Consider the following 17,882-nt stretch of genomic DNA (forward strand, 5'->3'; position numbering starts at 1 on the left):
TTCCCTGTCCCTTGCCCCCTAAAGGTCAGTGCATGATCCGGATTCTGTTCCATTGCAATCAGGTCACCGGCATGAGTTACCAGCGACAACCACAAACTGACCACGTCAGCCACTCACCCTCTCTGCTTGCGCGGGGACCCACGCTTCAGATTCTGTTGTCCATTCCACGACTGCAGGATTTATGGAGCCCCTGGAAGCCGGCAGCTAGGGAGCCAGAGAGAGCCCCAGGGTCTGTCTCCATCCAGTAGCCTCAGTAAAGAATCCCCTTTATATTCACTACAGCCTCCTCCTGCCTTGTCTCTGCTGCAAGATAAGCCACATGGCCAAGCAGGGGGACAATGGAGGGGAGAGAGACAGCTCCAGCAGAAAGACTGAATCGGAACAAAAAGCTGGCTTGTTTCAAAGCCCAGAGGCTCAGGCCCCCGGACTAGCGTGGGCTCGGCCACACTTGCCAAACAGTTCAGTTCCCAGTTAGGCACTTCAGTGAGCCAGGCGGATTTCCCGGAGCGCTCAGCATTGCTGGCAGTGGGAGCTGCTGGGTATTGGTCACTGTTGAAATTCACAAAAAGAAGAACAGGAGTACTTGTGGCACCTTAGAGACTAACAAATTTATTAGAGCATAAGCTTTCGTGGACTACAGCCCACTTCTTCGGATGCATCCGAAGAAGTGGGCTGTAGTCCACGAAAGCTTATGCTCTAATAAATTTGTTAGTCTCTAAGGTGCCACAAGTACTCCTGTTCTTCTTTTTGCGGATACAGACTAACACGGCTGTTACTCTGAAACCTGTTGAAATTCAGGCCCCTTTTTGACCTACCTCCCGGCCGCACGGTAAAGGACCCATTGGGATGGATTTAGGCTGGTTTGACGTTGGATCTGGGTCCTGTCCGCTGCCATGTCAGGGTTGTGCCAACCCGGCAGAGCTCGCCAACGGATGTGTCCCTCTCTCGCTTGTATTTTATGGGTCTCTCTATTTCTGCCCAAGGCCCATAGAATGGGGCTCCACAACTGTCATCTCTGGGGAAGTTTCTGGTTCAGGGGTCGGGCAGTTCATACACCATGGCGATGGGTGCAGTGGGGAACGAACTCTGAACCTGAGGAGATGAAGGGAGCTTGGACTGCAAAGTAGTTTAAAGTCAAGGTTGCGGTCTTCCTCTGGAGCAGTGCCACTGTGGCCACCGAAAACGACCTCAGGAGGTGTGAGGCACGGTTAGAGAGTGCCTCGGCAGCTGGGCATCGCCGGCGCCCTGTTGACGTCAGCGGGGCCGCCTGACACCAGCGGGAGAGGTGGCCCAAGGCCGGCAGCAAGAGGAGTCGAAGCATTGGGCCGGGGGTTTCTAGACCAGAACGCAAGGAACGGGGCTGGTGGCGCAGCCTAAGGATGCTGAGGGGGAAGGGGAGTGACGTTCGTGCCGCGTGAAGGGTAATTTTCCTAAGAGAGAGGCAGCTCGTGGTGTCTCCTTAATGAAGGGGCGGGCGGCCTGTCAGGGAATTAACCTAACAGATGGGGGCCGAGTGGGTATAAAGGGGGGTTGGCCCCCCATGGACTGTCAGGGAGTGAGACGGGACAAGATCGGGGAATGAGACAGGAGAAAGAGCCAGGCTGAGCGAGAGAAAGCGAAGAGCAAAGCCGAAGAGAGGGAAGGAAGAGGCCAAAAGCAGGAGAAGCAGAGAGGGCTGGGGAAAAGGAAGGAGAGAAGGTGGAAGAGTGAGAGAAGGGAAGAGCTGAAGAAAGGAGGACAGGATGGAGGCGGGAGAGGAAGAAGTCTAGAGGAGAGGGCAGGGAGCCGGCCTCATGGAAGGGGGGCCGGAGAGATCCCACCCGTCTGGGAAGGAGGAGCGGAGGGCAGGCCAGAGGGTCTGTGTGCCCAGCCGTGGGGAAGGCTCCCAGGGTAAGTGACCCTGATAATGACCATGGAGGGGTTGCGTGGCTGGGAATCGGGTTCCATATGGCACGGAGGAGGTAGAGTTCTGGCCTCAGGTCCCCCAAGCCACTGGGAGGAAACACCTCCACCTTTGGGCAGCAGCAGGGGCCAGGTCTGATCCCACCCCCACCCCACAGCAAGGGGGTCCAGGGCAGGTGCGCCCCAGAGCCAACTTCCCCCTGCCGTTGAGACTCAGCCCCGCTGGGGGGGGGGGGAGAGGGCAGCTCCATCTCCAAGACTCCTAGAGCGTCCCCAAGGGGCCAGGCAGCGCCCAGTGTGTGTGACGGGGACGCCTGTCCACTAGGCCCAGCAAACTCACGCCACGGAGGCCCCCGGCTGGTAAAGATTTCCAGTGACAGACGAGCTGAGCTGGGATTCAGCCAGCAGCTTCTTCCCAAACCTGTTCAAAAAGAACCATGAATCCATCTTCTTCCAGCGCCAGACAGCTCGGGCGGCGATTCAGGGGACGGCTCTGGCTGGTTCTTTTAGCGGCACAGTTTTGCTCCTCCCGGCTTAGCCCGATCCCCCCGGTCCTGCCTTGTGGAGAGGAACGAGGGTCTAGTAGTTAAGGCTAAAGAGAGGAGATGAAGATGCGGCAGACGGCAGGCTGAGAGGGGAGCGGGTTGCTCTCTGGCAATACAAGGGCTCTCTCGCGCTCTGCGTCCGTGCAGCACCTAGCACCAGCGGGTTCTGCTCTCAGTTGGACCTGTCGGCGCCCCGGTTCTCCTGGGGCGTGGCTGCTAAATGCAGGCTCCGGTGCCGTTCTCTCTAGGCGCCAGGCCGGTGTGTGCTGGCTGTGGGGGGAAGATCAGAGGCCCCTTCCTGCTCCGCGTGGCGCCCGACACAGAGTGGCACATGGGCTGTCTCCGTTGCAGCTGCTGCCAGCTCAGCCTAGCTAACAGCCCCACCTGCTTCCTGCGCGACAGCAGCGTTTACTGCAGAGCCGACTATCTCAGGTAAGGCCCCGCCTCGTTGGGGGGGGGACGGGACTGACCCTTGGGCCTCCTGCTCCAGCCAGCTCATTTTAACCTCTGTGGAGCAGCCACTAGGGGGCGACAAAGCCCCAGGTCAACCCACAGAACAGGTGCATGATGGGTAGCGGCTGGCTGAACTGCCCCAGGACCATGTCTCCACTGGGGCCATCCCCATGGCGCCCCCTGTTGGTGGTTCCCACGCTGCGGCACTGAGCTGTCATGGCAGGCGGGCGTCCTCCATCGATTGGGCGGCTGAGAACCGGCAAACTCGTTGTGCCTGGGCCAGTGCATTCCCACGCTGGTTTGAAACAGGGGAAAAAAAAAAAAAAAAAAAACCACCTTGCACAGATGCTGCCAGATGGTCAGAGGCTGGGCAACCAACGGCCTGGGGGAGGCCCGTGGGATGTGGGCAGGACCCGGAAAGGCCTGGTGTAAATCCCCCTGGCTCTACGGATGTCATGGGAACGAGGCTAAGCAGCTGGCCTCTTGCCTCTTGCCCAGGTGGAGTTGCTGCATTGGGCTCCCTCGCCACCCCCATGCTCATCTGTGCCAGGCTTACGGAGGTGAACTCCCTCCCGCTATGCACCCCATGCCCATCTGTCTGAGCATCCCCTTTTCTCTGCCCTCCTCTCCCCTGCAGGCTCTTCTCCACGAGATGCGCCCGCTGCCGGGAGACCTTGCTGCCCTCTGACCTGGTGTTGCGGGCACGAGGGGCTGTATACCACCAGGCCTGCTTCTGCTGCTCCCTCTGCCAACGCCGGCTGCTGCCCGGCGAGCAGTTCGCTCTGCGGCCGGACGGCTTGTACTGCCCCATTCACCAGTGGCCAGGGCAGGAAGGAGCAGGGGCGGAGATCCCGGTATCAGCATGGACCAAGTGGCACCGGTCAGGTAGGCTCTGGGCTGGGTCACTCGCACAGAAGGGGGCTCCCCGTGGGTAGCACTAGAAGAGGTCTTGGTACAGCCCCATGTGAGTTACCCAGGCATAGCCAGGCAAACCCAGTTAAGAGCAAGGCGGTGGGTTTGCCTCACCGTACATACTCCCACGGGGCAAGCTCCGTCTGCGCACGCTGCAGGGGGAGACCATGCGGCCGGGAGGGTGTTTCACAGAGGAGCCAGCCAACAGCTTCCCGTCTCTGCTATCCGGATTTGAACTAGGCCCCTCCACTCCCAGTCCCCCAACCCACGCTGAATTCCAGTGCACCAACGCTTCCCACTGCCCATCCTGCTGGGGTCTAAAACTCCTGTCTCTTTCCCTGCCCCCAGTAATGGGCTCGAGCATCCCCGTGGCCCAGGGCGGCTCAGGGAAGCTGACCCGCGTCCGCACTGTCCTGAACGAGCGGCAGCTCCAGGCCCTGAGCTCCTGCTATGCGGCCAACCCTCGCCCCGACACCGGGCTGAAGGAGCAGCTGGTGGAGCTGACCGGCCTCAGCCCCCGCGTCATCCGTGTCTGGTTCCAGAACAAGCGCTGCAAGGACAAGAAGCGGAACCTCGTGAGCCAGCTGCAGCCGCCGCCCCTGGTAAGAAGGACGTGCAGTCCGTCCCGTGACTGCCAGGGAGACCGGAGAACAGAGAGAGCCACAGGGTCTGTCTGTGTCCAGGAGCCTTGAGAGAAAATCCCCTTTTTATAGACACTGCAGCCCCAGTCCGGTCTCTTCTCTGCCACAGGGACGCTGCAGGAGAAGCACCGTGCCATCCCCATCAGGAATGCAGCAGCATCTGGTTCACTATTGAGTGTGAAACCGTCACTACTTACACTAGTGAAATGAGCCTTGCAGGATGGCTTCTCCATTCAAGGTCCCTTTGTGGGGTCACAGCCAGACGTGGCGGGGTTTGGAGTGCAAATCCTGTAAGAGAAGGTGTAAATTGTGGGGCGGGGAGACCCCAGGGAATCTAGGTTTGCAAACCTCACAGACTATTGTGTGGGTTCCAGGTTGTGAAACTTTTTACCTGGGATTTATGCCAAGGGAAGGAAGATTCAAAGGAAAATTCCTGCAACGTTTGAGCTGTGCTCCGTGTAGCAACCCTCCACCTTTATATAGTGCTTTTTATCCCTACAGCGCAGAGCACTTCTCACAGGTGGGAGACCCCATTTTACAGGGGAAACTGAGGCACAGAGCAGGGTAGGGAACTTGCCTAGTGGCCCAGCCAAGAATAGAACCCAGGAGTCCTGGCTTCCAGGCCAGTTCTCCCGTCCACAGGCTATTCTGCCGCCCAGCCCAGCCCTGTCCGGCCCAGCCCAATCGGAACTGGTGCTCGTATTAAAGCCCCATCCAAGCTTGAATCGATTTGTCCTCCGTGCGATGCCCCCGTGGCGATGAGCTTGGTCTCACGCCACCCTCGGCCAGTGAGAGCCAAGCGCTGAGTCGCTTTTGTGGAGACATGCCCGCGGGGCACCGGGCTGAGCCCCGCCAACTCGTTTCAGGGATGGTAACATCACCTGGCCTTCCTCTCTCTGGTTTCGCCGCAGAGCCTGCAGGGTGCCGTGGGGACCCGGATGGTGGCCGCCAGCCCGCAGCCCCAGGACGAGGCGTATGCATGGAGTCCGGTGGAGGTTCAGAGGGGCAGGCCCTCCTGGCAGCTGGTGAGCGGCACCGAGGAGGCAGGTTTCTCCCAGCTGCTGCGGCTGACGGACCCGGAGCAGCTCGGCTGGGTGGACTCCGTTCTCCGCTAGATTCCTGAGCCAAAGTCCAGCGGAGTCAATGGAAGGGGGGGGGTCCAGTCCAGTGACTTCCGTGAGCTTTGGGTAGGCCCCGTCTATACCGTGTGGCTTGAGGGGTAATTCACAGACCCCCACCCCCCGGCCCGCCACATCCACTGGTCACGTGAGTTATAGAGACATGCCCCCTCCCCCGCCTTCCGCGTGCTGCAGGCCCGGTTGGGTCCAACTCCACAGACCTTGTGGGATTGCACCTGAACTTGCTCCCTCCCTGGCCAATGCCTGTGGCTTCCCCAGCATGCTGCCTTGGGCCAGCCTCCCCATGCCCGCCTCTGCTCCCTCCCCCTCTTTCCAGAGGGGAGGCCAGACCCCCCCCAGCAGAGCCCACCAGAGGCAGTGACACTTCGCTGCAGTCCAGGGAGATCCTGTGCATTTACACCAGCTGAGGATCCGGCCTGAATGAACGGGAATGTTTAGCTCTGGGTCCCGCCGGGGTCTGGAGCAGGGGGCCAGCTCACAGCACTTCCTCCTGGCCTGGGATGGCCCAGCAGGCACCTACCTGCTCCGGTTCTTTGCAGTCATTGGCTCTGAGTACGTCTACACGGCAAGCGCAAACCCACCGCAGCGAGTCTCAGGATCCCGCTACGGGGCCGGGGCCTGGACTCTGTCCCCAGGTTTTGCAGCTCCAGCCCCAGCCCCAACACCTACACGGGTGCCATAGCCCCGGGCTGCAGCCCTAGGCTCCGAGACGTGCTGCCATGGGGCTCAGCTTGCTGTCTAGACATCCCCTCTGAGACCACGATCCTGCAAGAAGATTCCCATTTGGAGGACCTTATTTAGTTAATTTCCCAGCGACAGATCCTTTGTCCCCACAGCCTCAGTCCTCCCTCCCAGGCTCTTTTTCAGCCCTTCCCTGGGTAACTTGGGGTACTCCCTGCCCTGTAGAAAGGCAGCAACTCCCAGAGCTGGATCCCTTCTCCAGCATCTTTCTGTCTCTCCCCCATTTCTCAGCCTCTCCCTTATCTATCTCAGAGGCCTGATGGGGTCACATGACCCCTTTTCCTCACCTGGGCAGGCCAGTTATCTGTGTCACAGGTGAGGAGGCCGATGCCCATGTGTCTCTCCTTAAAGGGCCAGCTCCCTGGTCTCCCTGCCCCTCTGCTCCACCAGAGCAATGAACCTCTCTGGCTGTTTTACGTGCATCTCAAGAGGAGGGTAGGATGAAGGACCCTGTATGAAACCTAGCTGGACCGTCCTGTGCTCAGGCTTTGGGAGACTTTGAGCAAATCACAGCCAAGTGGGGGATTCACAGGGGGGCAGTTTGCAGGGTCAACGCAGATATTTGGGGGCGATGGGGGTGTGGTTGTCTGGGGGGTTGCAGGGATGGGGGGGTGAGGTAAGGCGGAGAAACATCGAACCAACTACCCCTCAAAGAAAACTTAAAGGCAGGCCTGATGGCACGGCCTACACCCACACCCTGCTGCGTGAGCGGCCGCCCTGGTTAGCTTCTGTGACGGGAGTGCTCGGCCTCTGGCTAGGTGTAAACAGAACAGGTGACACGGGCAGCGCTCAGGACCACACACCGTTGTTCCGGGGTTGGTAGCACCAATAAAACGTCTTGTGTCCTGCGAATGGGCTCCCTCTGTGTCGCTCCTTACGTCAGCCTTTGTGAGTGAACGCACCCCCTCTACCCCCAAGGCCCTGTTAGTGACACGGACGGTAATAACCTCCTCCTCTACCGCGTAATCCTCTGGCAATCCTCTCAACGCCAGACTCACGAGAAAGATAACCCTCCCAAGCCCGGGCTCCCTCTTGCCAGCGCAGGCGTTAATGATGCTGGAGGCCAAGCGTAATCCCACCCAGCATCCACTAGGTGTCAACCCACTCAGTCGGATGGCAAATGTAGCCGGGCTGCGGATTTGGGGCCAGGGCAATTTGCTTGGAAAGCTGGTTTGGGAGAGTTTATTAATTCAGGAAAGGAAGCGGAGCCTGGCTTGGGTCCCGCAAGGGCTGCAGAATAGATTCATCACCGAGTGAGGGGGGGCAGGGAGGAGGAAAAAAGGCAGGCGCTCGGCTTTTCACCCCATCGGAAAAGCCTCTTTAGACGACCAGCTCTGTGGAGCAGGGACTGTCTTTGTGGTATGCGTACAGCACCTAGCACAATGCTGTTCTATCTGGGTTCTTATACCGCACCCGTCCCTGGACGATCAGAGCATTAAGCACTTCTGTCGGGTGTGGTTTGTTCGTTCTCTCGTCCCCTAGCACAATGAAGCCCTGATCCTTGACTGGGGCTGTGAGACACCACAGAGATAATAATTAATCAGTAATAATGGAAGGGTATCAGGGGGTAGCCGTGTTAGTCTGTATCTACAAAAACAACAAGGAGTCTGGTGGCACCTTAAAGACTAACAGATTTATTTCGGCATAAGCTTTCGTGGGTAAAAACCTCACTTCTTCGGATGCATAGAGTGGAAGGGGGTGTTCAAAGGAGCCTCAGAGAGATGTATCTCAATGGGATTTGCTTGTCTAACTCCCTTAAGACCTTTTGGAAAGCCCAGCCCTATATTATTATTACAGTCCCCACCACCGCTGGTACTGTGGTGCAGCAGCTGCCCTCCTCCCCAGAGGCAGCTGCATTTCTGCAGCCCGGTGATGCCTACGCGGACATAGCGCTATGGAATGAACCGTTTGATTCTAGACACCAGTTGTTATCCCATCGCCGCATTGGGTTCAGCTTTATGTGCCGCTGAGTTCCCAGCTCGGGGGCCGGGTACCAAGAGTCAGTAACTCGCTTCGGCATCTGTCATGTAGCAACAACCTCAGGGCCCATCTTTACAAGCGCAACCTCGAAAAGGAAGAATCTATCTTTGCCACTAGGGGGCAGCACGACTCCAACAAAGACCCCCCGAATAAGCTCTATTGGAAAGGAAACTTTCTTTCATGCAAAAAGATGAGGCCGTTAGTGCACCCAAGCTGCAATGACCTGTAGTCTCCCCCCTTGCTGGGAATGGTGGCGGGAAGGGGTATCCCCAGACCCTGCTTCCTGGGATGCGGTTTAATCTGGGCACTGATCGATGGAGGAAGGAGTTAAAATGGAACGAGACTGGGGGGACGGAAGTGTCATTAATCCTGGTGCCTGTCACTGCAGGTCTCGTATGGGGTGACAAAACGTTGCATCAGTTCTGTAGAGATGGGATGCAGCCAGGGGACGAGAATGCGGCCTGTCATCGATCGATCCATCCATCCCTCCATCCACCCCGCACCCGTCCTGGTGTTAGCTAAGAGAAGAAATACTGTAGACATGAAAAGAATTCAGTTCCCAAGCAGCAGGCCCATAGCCTGCCAAACCACAGTGTGTGTGTGTGTGTGTGTGTGTGTGGTGTAGGGATGTGTGCGTCCAGCATGTGCGTGCCATGGCCATGTGTGGTGTATGTCTGTAGTAGGTATGCCTGCCTGGGATACGTGCGGTGAGTGCGAGGCATATGTGTAGCATGTATGTGTGTGTGCTTGGGTCATGTGTGTAGCTAACATGGGCTGGAGAATTTGATGTGAAATCGCACGGGCGCTCCTTGCCCAGCGGCAGTGCCCTGCATTTCCAGGCCGGATCGATCTGTTCTGTGCCCCTGACCCGCCTTGCCCTGGAGCCGCCAGATCTTCCTTGACCCCGGGCTGCCAGCTGGGACAGCGCTTCTCTCCTCCGCTGCTGCTTCCCCCACCAGCAGGAAGGATGGGGGCCCCAGAAACATCCCAACCGAGCACCTGCTCCTCCTTGTCCAGGCTCCCCTGCCCGGCAAGTCCTCAGGACCCCAGCTGAGCGGACAGAGGAGCGCCTCCAAGCTCAGGGGAAGGGGAGGGCGGGGAGTCCTTTCGCAGATCCAGACGCTCCAGCCCCCCCCACCCCCCCAGGATTTCCTCTCCAGGAGCAGGCTGTGATTAGCAGGTTGCTGAAACTTTCCTGCTGCACCAGAACAGCATGTTAAAGAACCCGGGGCCCTGGGAGTTGTATGGCTCAGCGTCCACCCTGGAATAACAAGGACGAGCGGCAGAGATCACAGCGCCAGTGAGGCTAAAGGAAACCAATTCACATGCTTCTCCCCAGCAGGCCTGACTGCAAACTGCTCACCCCTCCCGGGCAGCCCAGCCTTCAGGGGGGACTCAGCCATCCAGGCTGTAAAATGGGGCTAATAAATCTGACCTATTTAGGCTATGAGCTGTCCCACAATGGAGGCCCTGATCTCAGCCAGGGCCTCTCAGTGCCACTGTAACACAAGGAAAAACTCAGGGGGGGACTGATTCGGAGAGCTCTGGTGCAGCGGCTCAGCCCGCTGGCCAGCTGGCCTAGTGGTCAGGCAGTGGCGTCACAGGTCTTTCCAGTCTGCCTGTCCTGGAGGGGCCTTGGCAGGCTGTATATAGCAGGCCTCCGTCTCTCCTTTGTGTCCCCTCTTTGGGGGTTCGGGCACAACAGAGGGGAGTGAGAGCAGGGGAGACGGCCCCAGGCTTCCCTCTTCACCGGTCCCGACCCAGGGCCCTTAAGGGGTGTCGCAGTGGCCGGACCACTCATTGGTCCACCCCAAATTATGCTCCCTGCCGGGTCACGGCCTACGGGGCTCTGGCAGGGGTGTGGTCACAGTCTCAGTATCTGCTTCAGCTGCTGGGACAACAGTCCCTTTCTTCTGGGCCTCTGGGGGGGTTCTCGGCTCCAAAGAGATCCCTGGATTCCTGCTCCCGGAGCGGCCTAGGCAAGGGGGCAGTCACTCTGCCCCCGGCTCCCGTGCACCCTGTCACTGGGCTAGAAGTGCCCTTTTAAACTGTCCCTCTGCCCACCCCATGCCCTGCAGCTGCTGAGGGGCAGGGCCTCCCTGGCCCAGTGCGACTCCAGGCTGTGCCCTGGGTCCGGACACCCCTTCCCCCAGGGGATGGGGAAATGGCCTTGGGGTGCACAGGCAACAGGGCTGGAAGGAGGGAACTCAAAGGCCCAAGGCAATGCACACCCGGTTCCCTGGCAGGAAAGAGGGGAACACCGCTCCGATTCCAAGCTGTTGAAAAATCCATTGCGGGTCCCAGGGGAGCCAGGGAGTCCGGGCTGTGGCCCAGCGTGGCTCATATATCAAGTGAGATGGCCCAGCAGCCCCGGCGTGCATGGGGGAAGGGCTGTTACTGCGCGTAGCCCAGGCCTGCAACCCGGCTGCTTCACTGGGCCGTGGCCAGATGGAGCTCAGCATGTGTGGGGGCGGCTCCAGGTGCTGCTGGCAACTGCTGCCCCGGGAGCCTTGCTCCCGGGGGGGGTCACTGGGCGATGGGACAGAACAACGAGCGAGAACCTGGTTCTGAGCTCGCTATGCTCAGGGTCGGTCCATTGACTTCAGGAGTTGCACCAGCGTCAGTGAGAGAAGAATCAGGCCCTCAGGATCTGGCCCATAGAGCAATAGCACCAGACACATGCTGGCTGGGCAGGGCTGGGTTTAACTTCGGCCACACATGGAATCAGAGAATATTGGGGTTGGAAGGGACCTCAGGAGGTCATCTAGTCCAACCCCCTGCTCAGAGCAGGACCAATCCCCAACTAAATCATCCCACGTCTCTTCCCTGCCATGCTACCGAAGTACGTAGCCCTGAACTGAAACGGGGAGCCCGGGTCTGCCTGGCTGGGTGTGCACACAAACGGGTGTGCGGGAGTTTTTCAACACCAGTATACGGGGGCGGGGGGGGCTGATTCTTAACCTACTGTAAAACATACAGCCGCACATGTGCATAGACAAGCACACACATATGTGGATCCTGCAGGGACCAAATGCACACGCAGTGCTTACACAGATAGACGGAGGTATGAGCATTTGCTATATGAACACACACATACACGTGCACACGCACAGAAGCGCACATCCATGGAAACAGGACGAATACAAACTGCAGAGAGAGCAGTTCAAGCACACACACTCCACCCCCAGGGATACAAGGTGGGGATGTGAGTTCTGGAGGGGTTGTCTTTGGGTTTCCAATATTTAGGTTTCTGTTTTTTTCATAGGTGTTTTCTGGGGAGAAGTTGGGGGCAGGGGCGGGGGGCAAGGGAGGAATCAAACAGGCTTGGGGCGTCTCAGGGTATTTTGATTCCTGGCTGGTGGCGGAAAGGGCCCCGGAAAATGCCATGCTTTCTGGGTATGTTTGCAGAGCCTTAAAGCACGCGTGGCAATCCAAAGGCAGGCACTTCCCAGCACAACCTACACCCATGTATGGACACACACACAGACACACTTCAACGTCGCTCCCAGCCCATTGCTCCGGGCATGCGTGGGCACATCTGTGTAGTGGGGCGTCAGAGTATTTTTGTGTGGCTCTGTGAAGTGTGTATTTGCAGGTGGCTCTGCGTGTGTATCTCCGTACACGTCTGGGTGTGCGACTCTGCTGTGGTGGATCGTGTGTGTTTGTGTGCGTGTGTGGAGCGCCGCAGGGGTGCATGTACACACAGGTCTGTATGCATTTCTGCAGGTGCGTGTGTGTGTGTTTGTGGCTCTCTCTGTGTGTCGCGGCATGTAAAATATAGATCTGGGTGTGCCTCAGTGTGTATGGCTGGGCTTGTGTGGCTGTGTATTAGCCTGTGTCGTGTGTGTGCTGTGTGTGTCTGGATGGGTCCTTTGTGTGTTTATGTGTGTCTTGGGGAGTCCATGAGTGCCTGTATCTGTATGTCAGTGTGTATGTCTGTGTGTGCACGTGTCTTGGTGTGTACACGGTCTGTCTGTGTGTCCCACTGTGTACATCTGAGTGTCTGTACATTTTGTGTCTCAGTGTGTTTGCGTGTGTGTGTGTTGACACTTACATTGCATGTCTGTGGGTGTCTCAGTGTGTACATCTGCGTCTGTATGTCTAGGCATGTGCTGGTGTGTCTGTGCGTGGCATGGCGTGTACACTGTATGTACCGTGTGGCGTGTCTCGCTGTGTCCATCCGTGTGTCTGTTCCTGTCCCACCTCCTCCCCAGCTCTTTGGGACCAGGGTCCTCCCTGCCCAGCGCCGAGGGCCGGCCGTGCTGGCAAGGATCCTAATGAATTCAGCGCTGTCCTTTAGATCAAACAGCTGGATGAAAAGGTGTTTTTCAGCCCCCTCTTTATTCCACCAGCCTCCCCCGCTCCCCCCGCTGCCTGTCGCCCGTAAAAACAGCTTGTTAGCAGCTGCAGCTTCAAAGGTCCCTCAGAAAGGAGACTGCTGGGCATGGGGGGGGCGGGGGGGCCACTGGGGCTGATCTGCCGTCTGTCCCCCGCTCCTGACAGGCCCCCCACCCCCAGCCTCAGCCCTGCTTGCTAACAGCACCTGAACGCAGCCCCTCGGCTTCTTCAGACAGTGTCGGGCCTGGTCCCCACATTTGGGATCACTGCCCACCTGCTCCCATGCCCACTCCGTTCCCCTCCTGCCATGGGCTGGCCCCCCTCTTACTCTCTCCTCCCCCCCTACCGAGATATCAGTGCTCCGGCCGGCCCGGGCCATGAGCGGAAGGGCTTTGGGTGGGGTGGAGAAGGGGCTGGGATTAGCAGGCTGCATGGCCCCCAAGCTCCCCTGGGAGAGCCTGTGGGGTGACCGCCAGCCGCGCAGGCTGGCAGCAAGGGAGACCAAGGGAACCACCAGGTCTGGCAGGGTCCAGCAGCCTTGATGTCTTCCCTGCAGCCCAGCCCTGTTGCCGAGGGGAAGAGGGGTGGGATCGGGGAGGAGGGATCCATTCTCTATGCCCCCCCCTTGCTCCCAAAGCAACAGAGCCGTCCCCTCCCATCTCCAGCTCCCAGCTCCACACAGCTCCCAGGATTGAAACCTAATTACAGCCCCCACGGCCGGGGCAGCAGATGTGAGCAGCTCCGGCTGCCCATATCTCTGTTCTTGATCTTAATGGCTTCTCTATGGAGACCGAAGGCCGGGGGCTGGCTGGGCCCAGGGGAGGCTGGGCTGCATGGGGGGCCGTCGGCCCTGGGCGCACCCAGTGGGCCCCAGCCCTGGTAGGTTTCCCCACTGAGCGCCGGAGGTTAGTGCTTATCTTCCCAGGTGCTGGAAACAAGCACACCCAGACTCAACGCCACCCCCAGCCAAAAACACCCTCGCACACACATAGATACAGTCACACCCATGCACAGACACGCTCCCCCAGATACAATCATCTACAAACACCCACCCACAGACACAATCCCAATCACACCCACACAGTCACACACACACATAGACACAGCCACGCACACAGACACCACCACACATGCACACCCACACACAAGACACAAACCTCCACACCACACACGGACACCAAGCGCGCACACACACAAAAACATACCACATCAACATCAATACAGCCAGACACACCGCATACATGGACATATAGAGTCACCCCTAGATAAAGCCAGAGAGATACAAACACCCCCTACTGCCCCCAGAGACACCGAGCCAGACTCACTGCATGCGCACGCACACACACACACAGGGACAGAGCTGCTAGTGCCCCTGATACTGCATGACCCAATCCCTTTGCATGGTGAGGGCTAAGCAGAGAATGCCCAGGGAGCACAGAATCCTACATCATTAACACAACAGCTTCCCCAGCACCTGTCCCCCTGTCCACTGGCCTGTGCTGGTCTGGCGGATCAGGGTACATGGCTCTCCCTTTAGCTCTATTTCCCTCCAGGAAAGCAACAGCTTCTCTCATTGAGTTGGCTCCTTAGTGGGTTAGTTCAGACACACCGCTGTCTATTCTGCTGCCCCTAATTGAATCCAGAAGCCCCATCCAGTGTTAAAATAGATGAGAAATCCAACTGAGGTCCTGACGGCTGTGATCATTACAGATCCAAAAGCGCTGGTGCCAAATAAGGGAGGTGTTAATAACCCTGGCACCATACCACTCGGTACCTACCAGGATTGGGGCCTAGAAACCCCTAATGTTGGGATGGTCCGACTCTCTCCGGTGCCCCTCAAGGGCTGAGTCATCTTGGTTCTTTCTACGTAAGCAGCAATGAATTGGCGCTGGCTTGGGGCAGTCCAAAGACCACGGAAAGCAGCACAAAGACACTAGCCGACGTCAAGAGCGGCTTGTTGTTGCTCGGTCGGAAACAATGTTTTGAACGCGTAAATCGTTGGGGAGAATTTTTCATCCCGTTCGGATTTTTTCCACGGTTTTTCGACGAAAAGCTCCGAACGTCTCCGTTTTCCTAACCAGCCGGGCCCTCAGAATTCCAGCTGCTTTTGGAAAATGAAAGATATGGGGGATTTTTTTTTTTTTTTTTTGGTTGAAAATTCAAAAAACGTCCATGAAAAAACATGGGTGGCGGGACCTGTAAAATTCTCCCATTGCTTCTTGGCCAATACCCTTTTCCAACCAGCTCTGCTGTCTTCCTGGGGCTTTGGGTTGAGACTTTGAGCACTGGGGCCTGTGGGTCAACAGTGGCCCAATTCTCTTCTCCTGCACCCCATGGCTTGATGGGAGTGACCCTTGACATTGACCAGAGTCAGAGAGTGGAGAATCAGTCCCTTTGGTTCCCCTGTCTCCATCCTTCTCTATTTCCTCTCCTCCTCTCATGCTGCCATGGCCCCTTCTGCCAGACAGCTGCACCGTTGACCTCTGGTCATTAGGATGCTGATTGCAGGGCACGGATTCTGTTGGCTTCATTTTTCACAGAGGAAAATAGATTAGGGAAGCCAGCTCCTCCCCGGGGTGAGGTAGCAGCAGAGAACGGCAAGTACAGGCCTTGCTAAACCCAGCCCTTGGCTTGGCCTCAGTCGATTCGCCCCCCCCATTCCCCCACTGCTCATAAGCCATGCCCAGCCCCAGAGCTCTGCAGCTGGGTCGATTCTCCCCTGATGTGCCTGTGAAAAGTCCCTGTGTGCAGCCCTGGGTGGAAACATTTAACAAGGTTTTCGATTGAAGGCCGATCTATCACTGCACAGCGGAGAAGTCTGGGAGGAGGGCGCCCTGGGGACGTGGGATCAACACAAGCAGCGGGAAACGGAGCTCTCTCCTCAGTGGCTGCCTGCCCCCACTTCTTTATGGCTAGGAGGCCTATCTCATTGTAACAATTCCCTGGCTACTAAGGAACCTCCCAGCCCCTTCTGTGCCGCAGGCCATGACCAGTCAGCTCCAGCTTCAGGGGGGCTGCCAGTAGCATGGCAAGAGAGTCTCTGTGAGTGGTTAGCAGTACAGGGTCTATGACACATGGATGAGCGATCTGATTCCAACTAGTAGAGGACAGGGGTGCCAAATACACACTGGGCAACTTAGTAAAGGCAACAAAAAATGATTAGGGGCATGGCAGAGCTTCCACAGGAGAAATTAAAAAGATTGGGTCTGTTCGGCTTGGAAAAGAGACGAGTGAGGGGGGATATGATAGCGGTCTGTCCAGTCATGAATGGATCATTTACTGCAACCGGGGGTCAGACTCTAGGAGCCTGTAGAGAGATGCAGAGCTATTCTGCTGGGTCATCCTTGTGCCTGGGGCTCGGCCCATACGCATAGATGCAGGGCACATCTGCTGACTCAGCCTGGCAGTCCAACCAGTGGGGCTCTATTAATTTCAACCCAGGAGTATTCAAGGGTTTAAGGCAGAGGAAAGTAGGGGCAGGGGGCAGAGAAATCCTGCATTAAAAATGCCCTAGATTAGGAGAAGGCTTAAGGTGAGAGTTATGTATTACTGTTATCTAGGCTAACAGCAGGTGGCAGAAAGCTTGGGTCAGGTCCTATGTGTGCTCGCACACGTGCATGAGGGTAGTTTCGGCTCAGATCTCGCATGTGTGAGCATCTCTAGCTATAGAGGTGCTCAGTCTTCCCCAGCAGGAGGCGTTGTAGGGATCGGTGCAGCAGCTTTGGCCACAGGGGAACTCCAAGCTATTCCAGCCCCAGCTTCTCCTAGCACGAACAAAGAAAAGGATCCCTGAAGATCCTGCTGGCCTGTGAAATGTAACTAATGCCCTCGCCCACACCTCCCCTTCCCCTGTGCAATTGCTACAACTTCTCCTATGCAGATAATAATCCGGAAAATATTCCCCATTTAATTGCAGAACGTAAAGATATCACAGGGTCATTAAAACGCCATGAATATGGAAATGAAATCCACAGGCACCCAGGCAGATAATGGAGAGGAAAAGGAGCAGCAGGTGAAATGAAAAGGTACAAAGGTCACCCTGTCTTTGATGCACTATTAACCCTCCGCTCTGGGCGATCTCAAACAGGGCTCTGCAGTGACCCCGCCGGTCCGTGGGGCGGGGCGGGGCGGGGGAAGTCTCATCCCATCTTGGCCTGTTGCTCAGTGACACTCAAAGCAGATGCTAAGGCAACCTTCTGTTCATCGCTCGTCAGCCGGAGCCACGGAAGAGGTGCATCTGCTGGGGACGCTCCTGTTGTCCGTTCCGGGTTCAGTCCTTGCCGATGGAGATCAGATGTGATGGCTCTCATATTAGTATCCCTTAGATCACAGCAACACTTCCCCATGGGACTGTTTAAGCCAATGCAGTTGAGTTCCAGCCGAGTGGTTCAGTCTCCGTCAAAGCCACCCCAAAGTTATCCGGTCCAGGGAATCACACGTGTGCACCACGGATAACTGTGCACAGTCCCTTGGTCTCCATCCTGCTCGTGCAGCGGCGTGTGCGTGCACGCTCTCCTGTGCGCGTGCATCGTGAGGACACGGCTTGGGCGCCCGGCCTCGGGAACGGAGCTGGAGTGTGAGGCTTTTCCCAAGACACAAAGACCAGCCTGGGCCGCTCCCCAAAACCCACCTCCAAATCCCCTAGAATTTCTGCGGGGCTCTGGATTCCCGCTGTGCAGCTCGAGAGGGCTTCACTAGCCGGGCGCTTCACTAGCCGAGGAGAGGGCTCCACTAGTGGCCAGTTCAAAAGCAGCGTCCGTCTCCATTGCGCGGTGGCGCTCGGCGCTAATTTGGGGCTGCAGCTTTGCTGCGGGGCTGCCTCAGGGGAGCTCATTAGGGAGGTGAGTGACCCGGCACCGAGGATCTCCCGGTCCTTCCCTCCCCTCCTGCTGCCGCCTGACAGACCCAGCTCCTTCCCGCCGCTTGCCAGCGGTGCCACTGATATAAGTCGCCGAGCGGGGGGGAAAAATGAATTGGAGCGGAGCCAGCCTGGAAGCCACTATGCAAATGGGGTGAGGAAGGGGAGGCTCCAATTGGACCACTGCCCAAACCACCTAGAGACCAGGTCCCAAGAAGGTCTGGAGCAGATCACACGGCAGCCGGGCCCAGGGCATTCTACAGCCACCATGTCTATGGTCTCACACCCCGGCTCCAGGAGCCCACAGAGTCGCCGGGTGGCCCTAAGCATCCCCAGGAGGGACTGCAGCACCTGGCCTATAGGGCTTCTTGGC

At 57.7% G+C, this 17,882-nt stretch overlaps 1 protein-coding gene across 1 annotated transcript; it reads left to right on the top strand.

Annotated features, from left to right (window-relative positions):
• The first annotated feature begins 1,793 nt into the window (after positions 1-1,793).
• LOC128828903 (insulin gene enhancer protein ISL-2B-like) lies at positions 1,794-5,568 on the top strand. The gene is made up of 5 exons (XM_054013934.1): positions 1,794-1,890; positions 2,696-2,879; positions 3,538-3,785; positions 4,161-4,425; positions 5,367-5,568. Exons 1-5 carry the CDS (start codon positions 1,794-1,796, stop codon positions 5,566-5,568), a joined length of 996 nt encoding a protein of 331 aa, XP_053869909.1.
• Positions 5,569-17,882: the final 12,314 nt, after the last annotated feature.

Source organism: Malaclemys terrapin, chromosome 24, assembly GCF_027887155.1.
Source record: "Malaclemys terrapin pileata isolate rMalTer1 chromosome 24, rMalTer1.hap1, whole genome shotgun sequence".
Taxonomy (NCBI): domain Eukaryota; kingdom Metazoa; phylum Chordata; order Testudines; family Emydidae; genus Malaclemys; species Malaclemys terrapin.

Excerpts from the sequence above, each read along its gene's own strand:
- LOC128828903 (XM_054013934.1), top strand. The coding sequence starts at position 1,794 with ATGGAAGGGGGGCCGGAGAGATCCCACCCGTCTGGGAAGGAGGAGCGG. Across the intron at positions 1,891-2,695 it reads CCGTGGGGAAGGCTCCCAGG|GCGCCAGGCCGGTGTGTGCT; the intron begins GTAAGTGACCCT and ends CGTTCTCTCTAG. Across the intron at positions 2,880-3,537 it reads TGCAGAGCCGACTATCTCAG|GCTCTTCTCCACGAGATGCG; the intron begins GTAAGGCCCCGC and ends TCTCCCCTGCAG.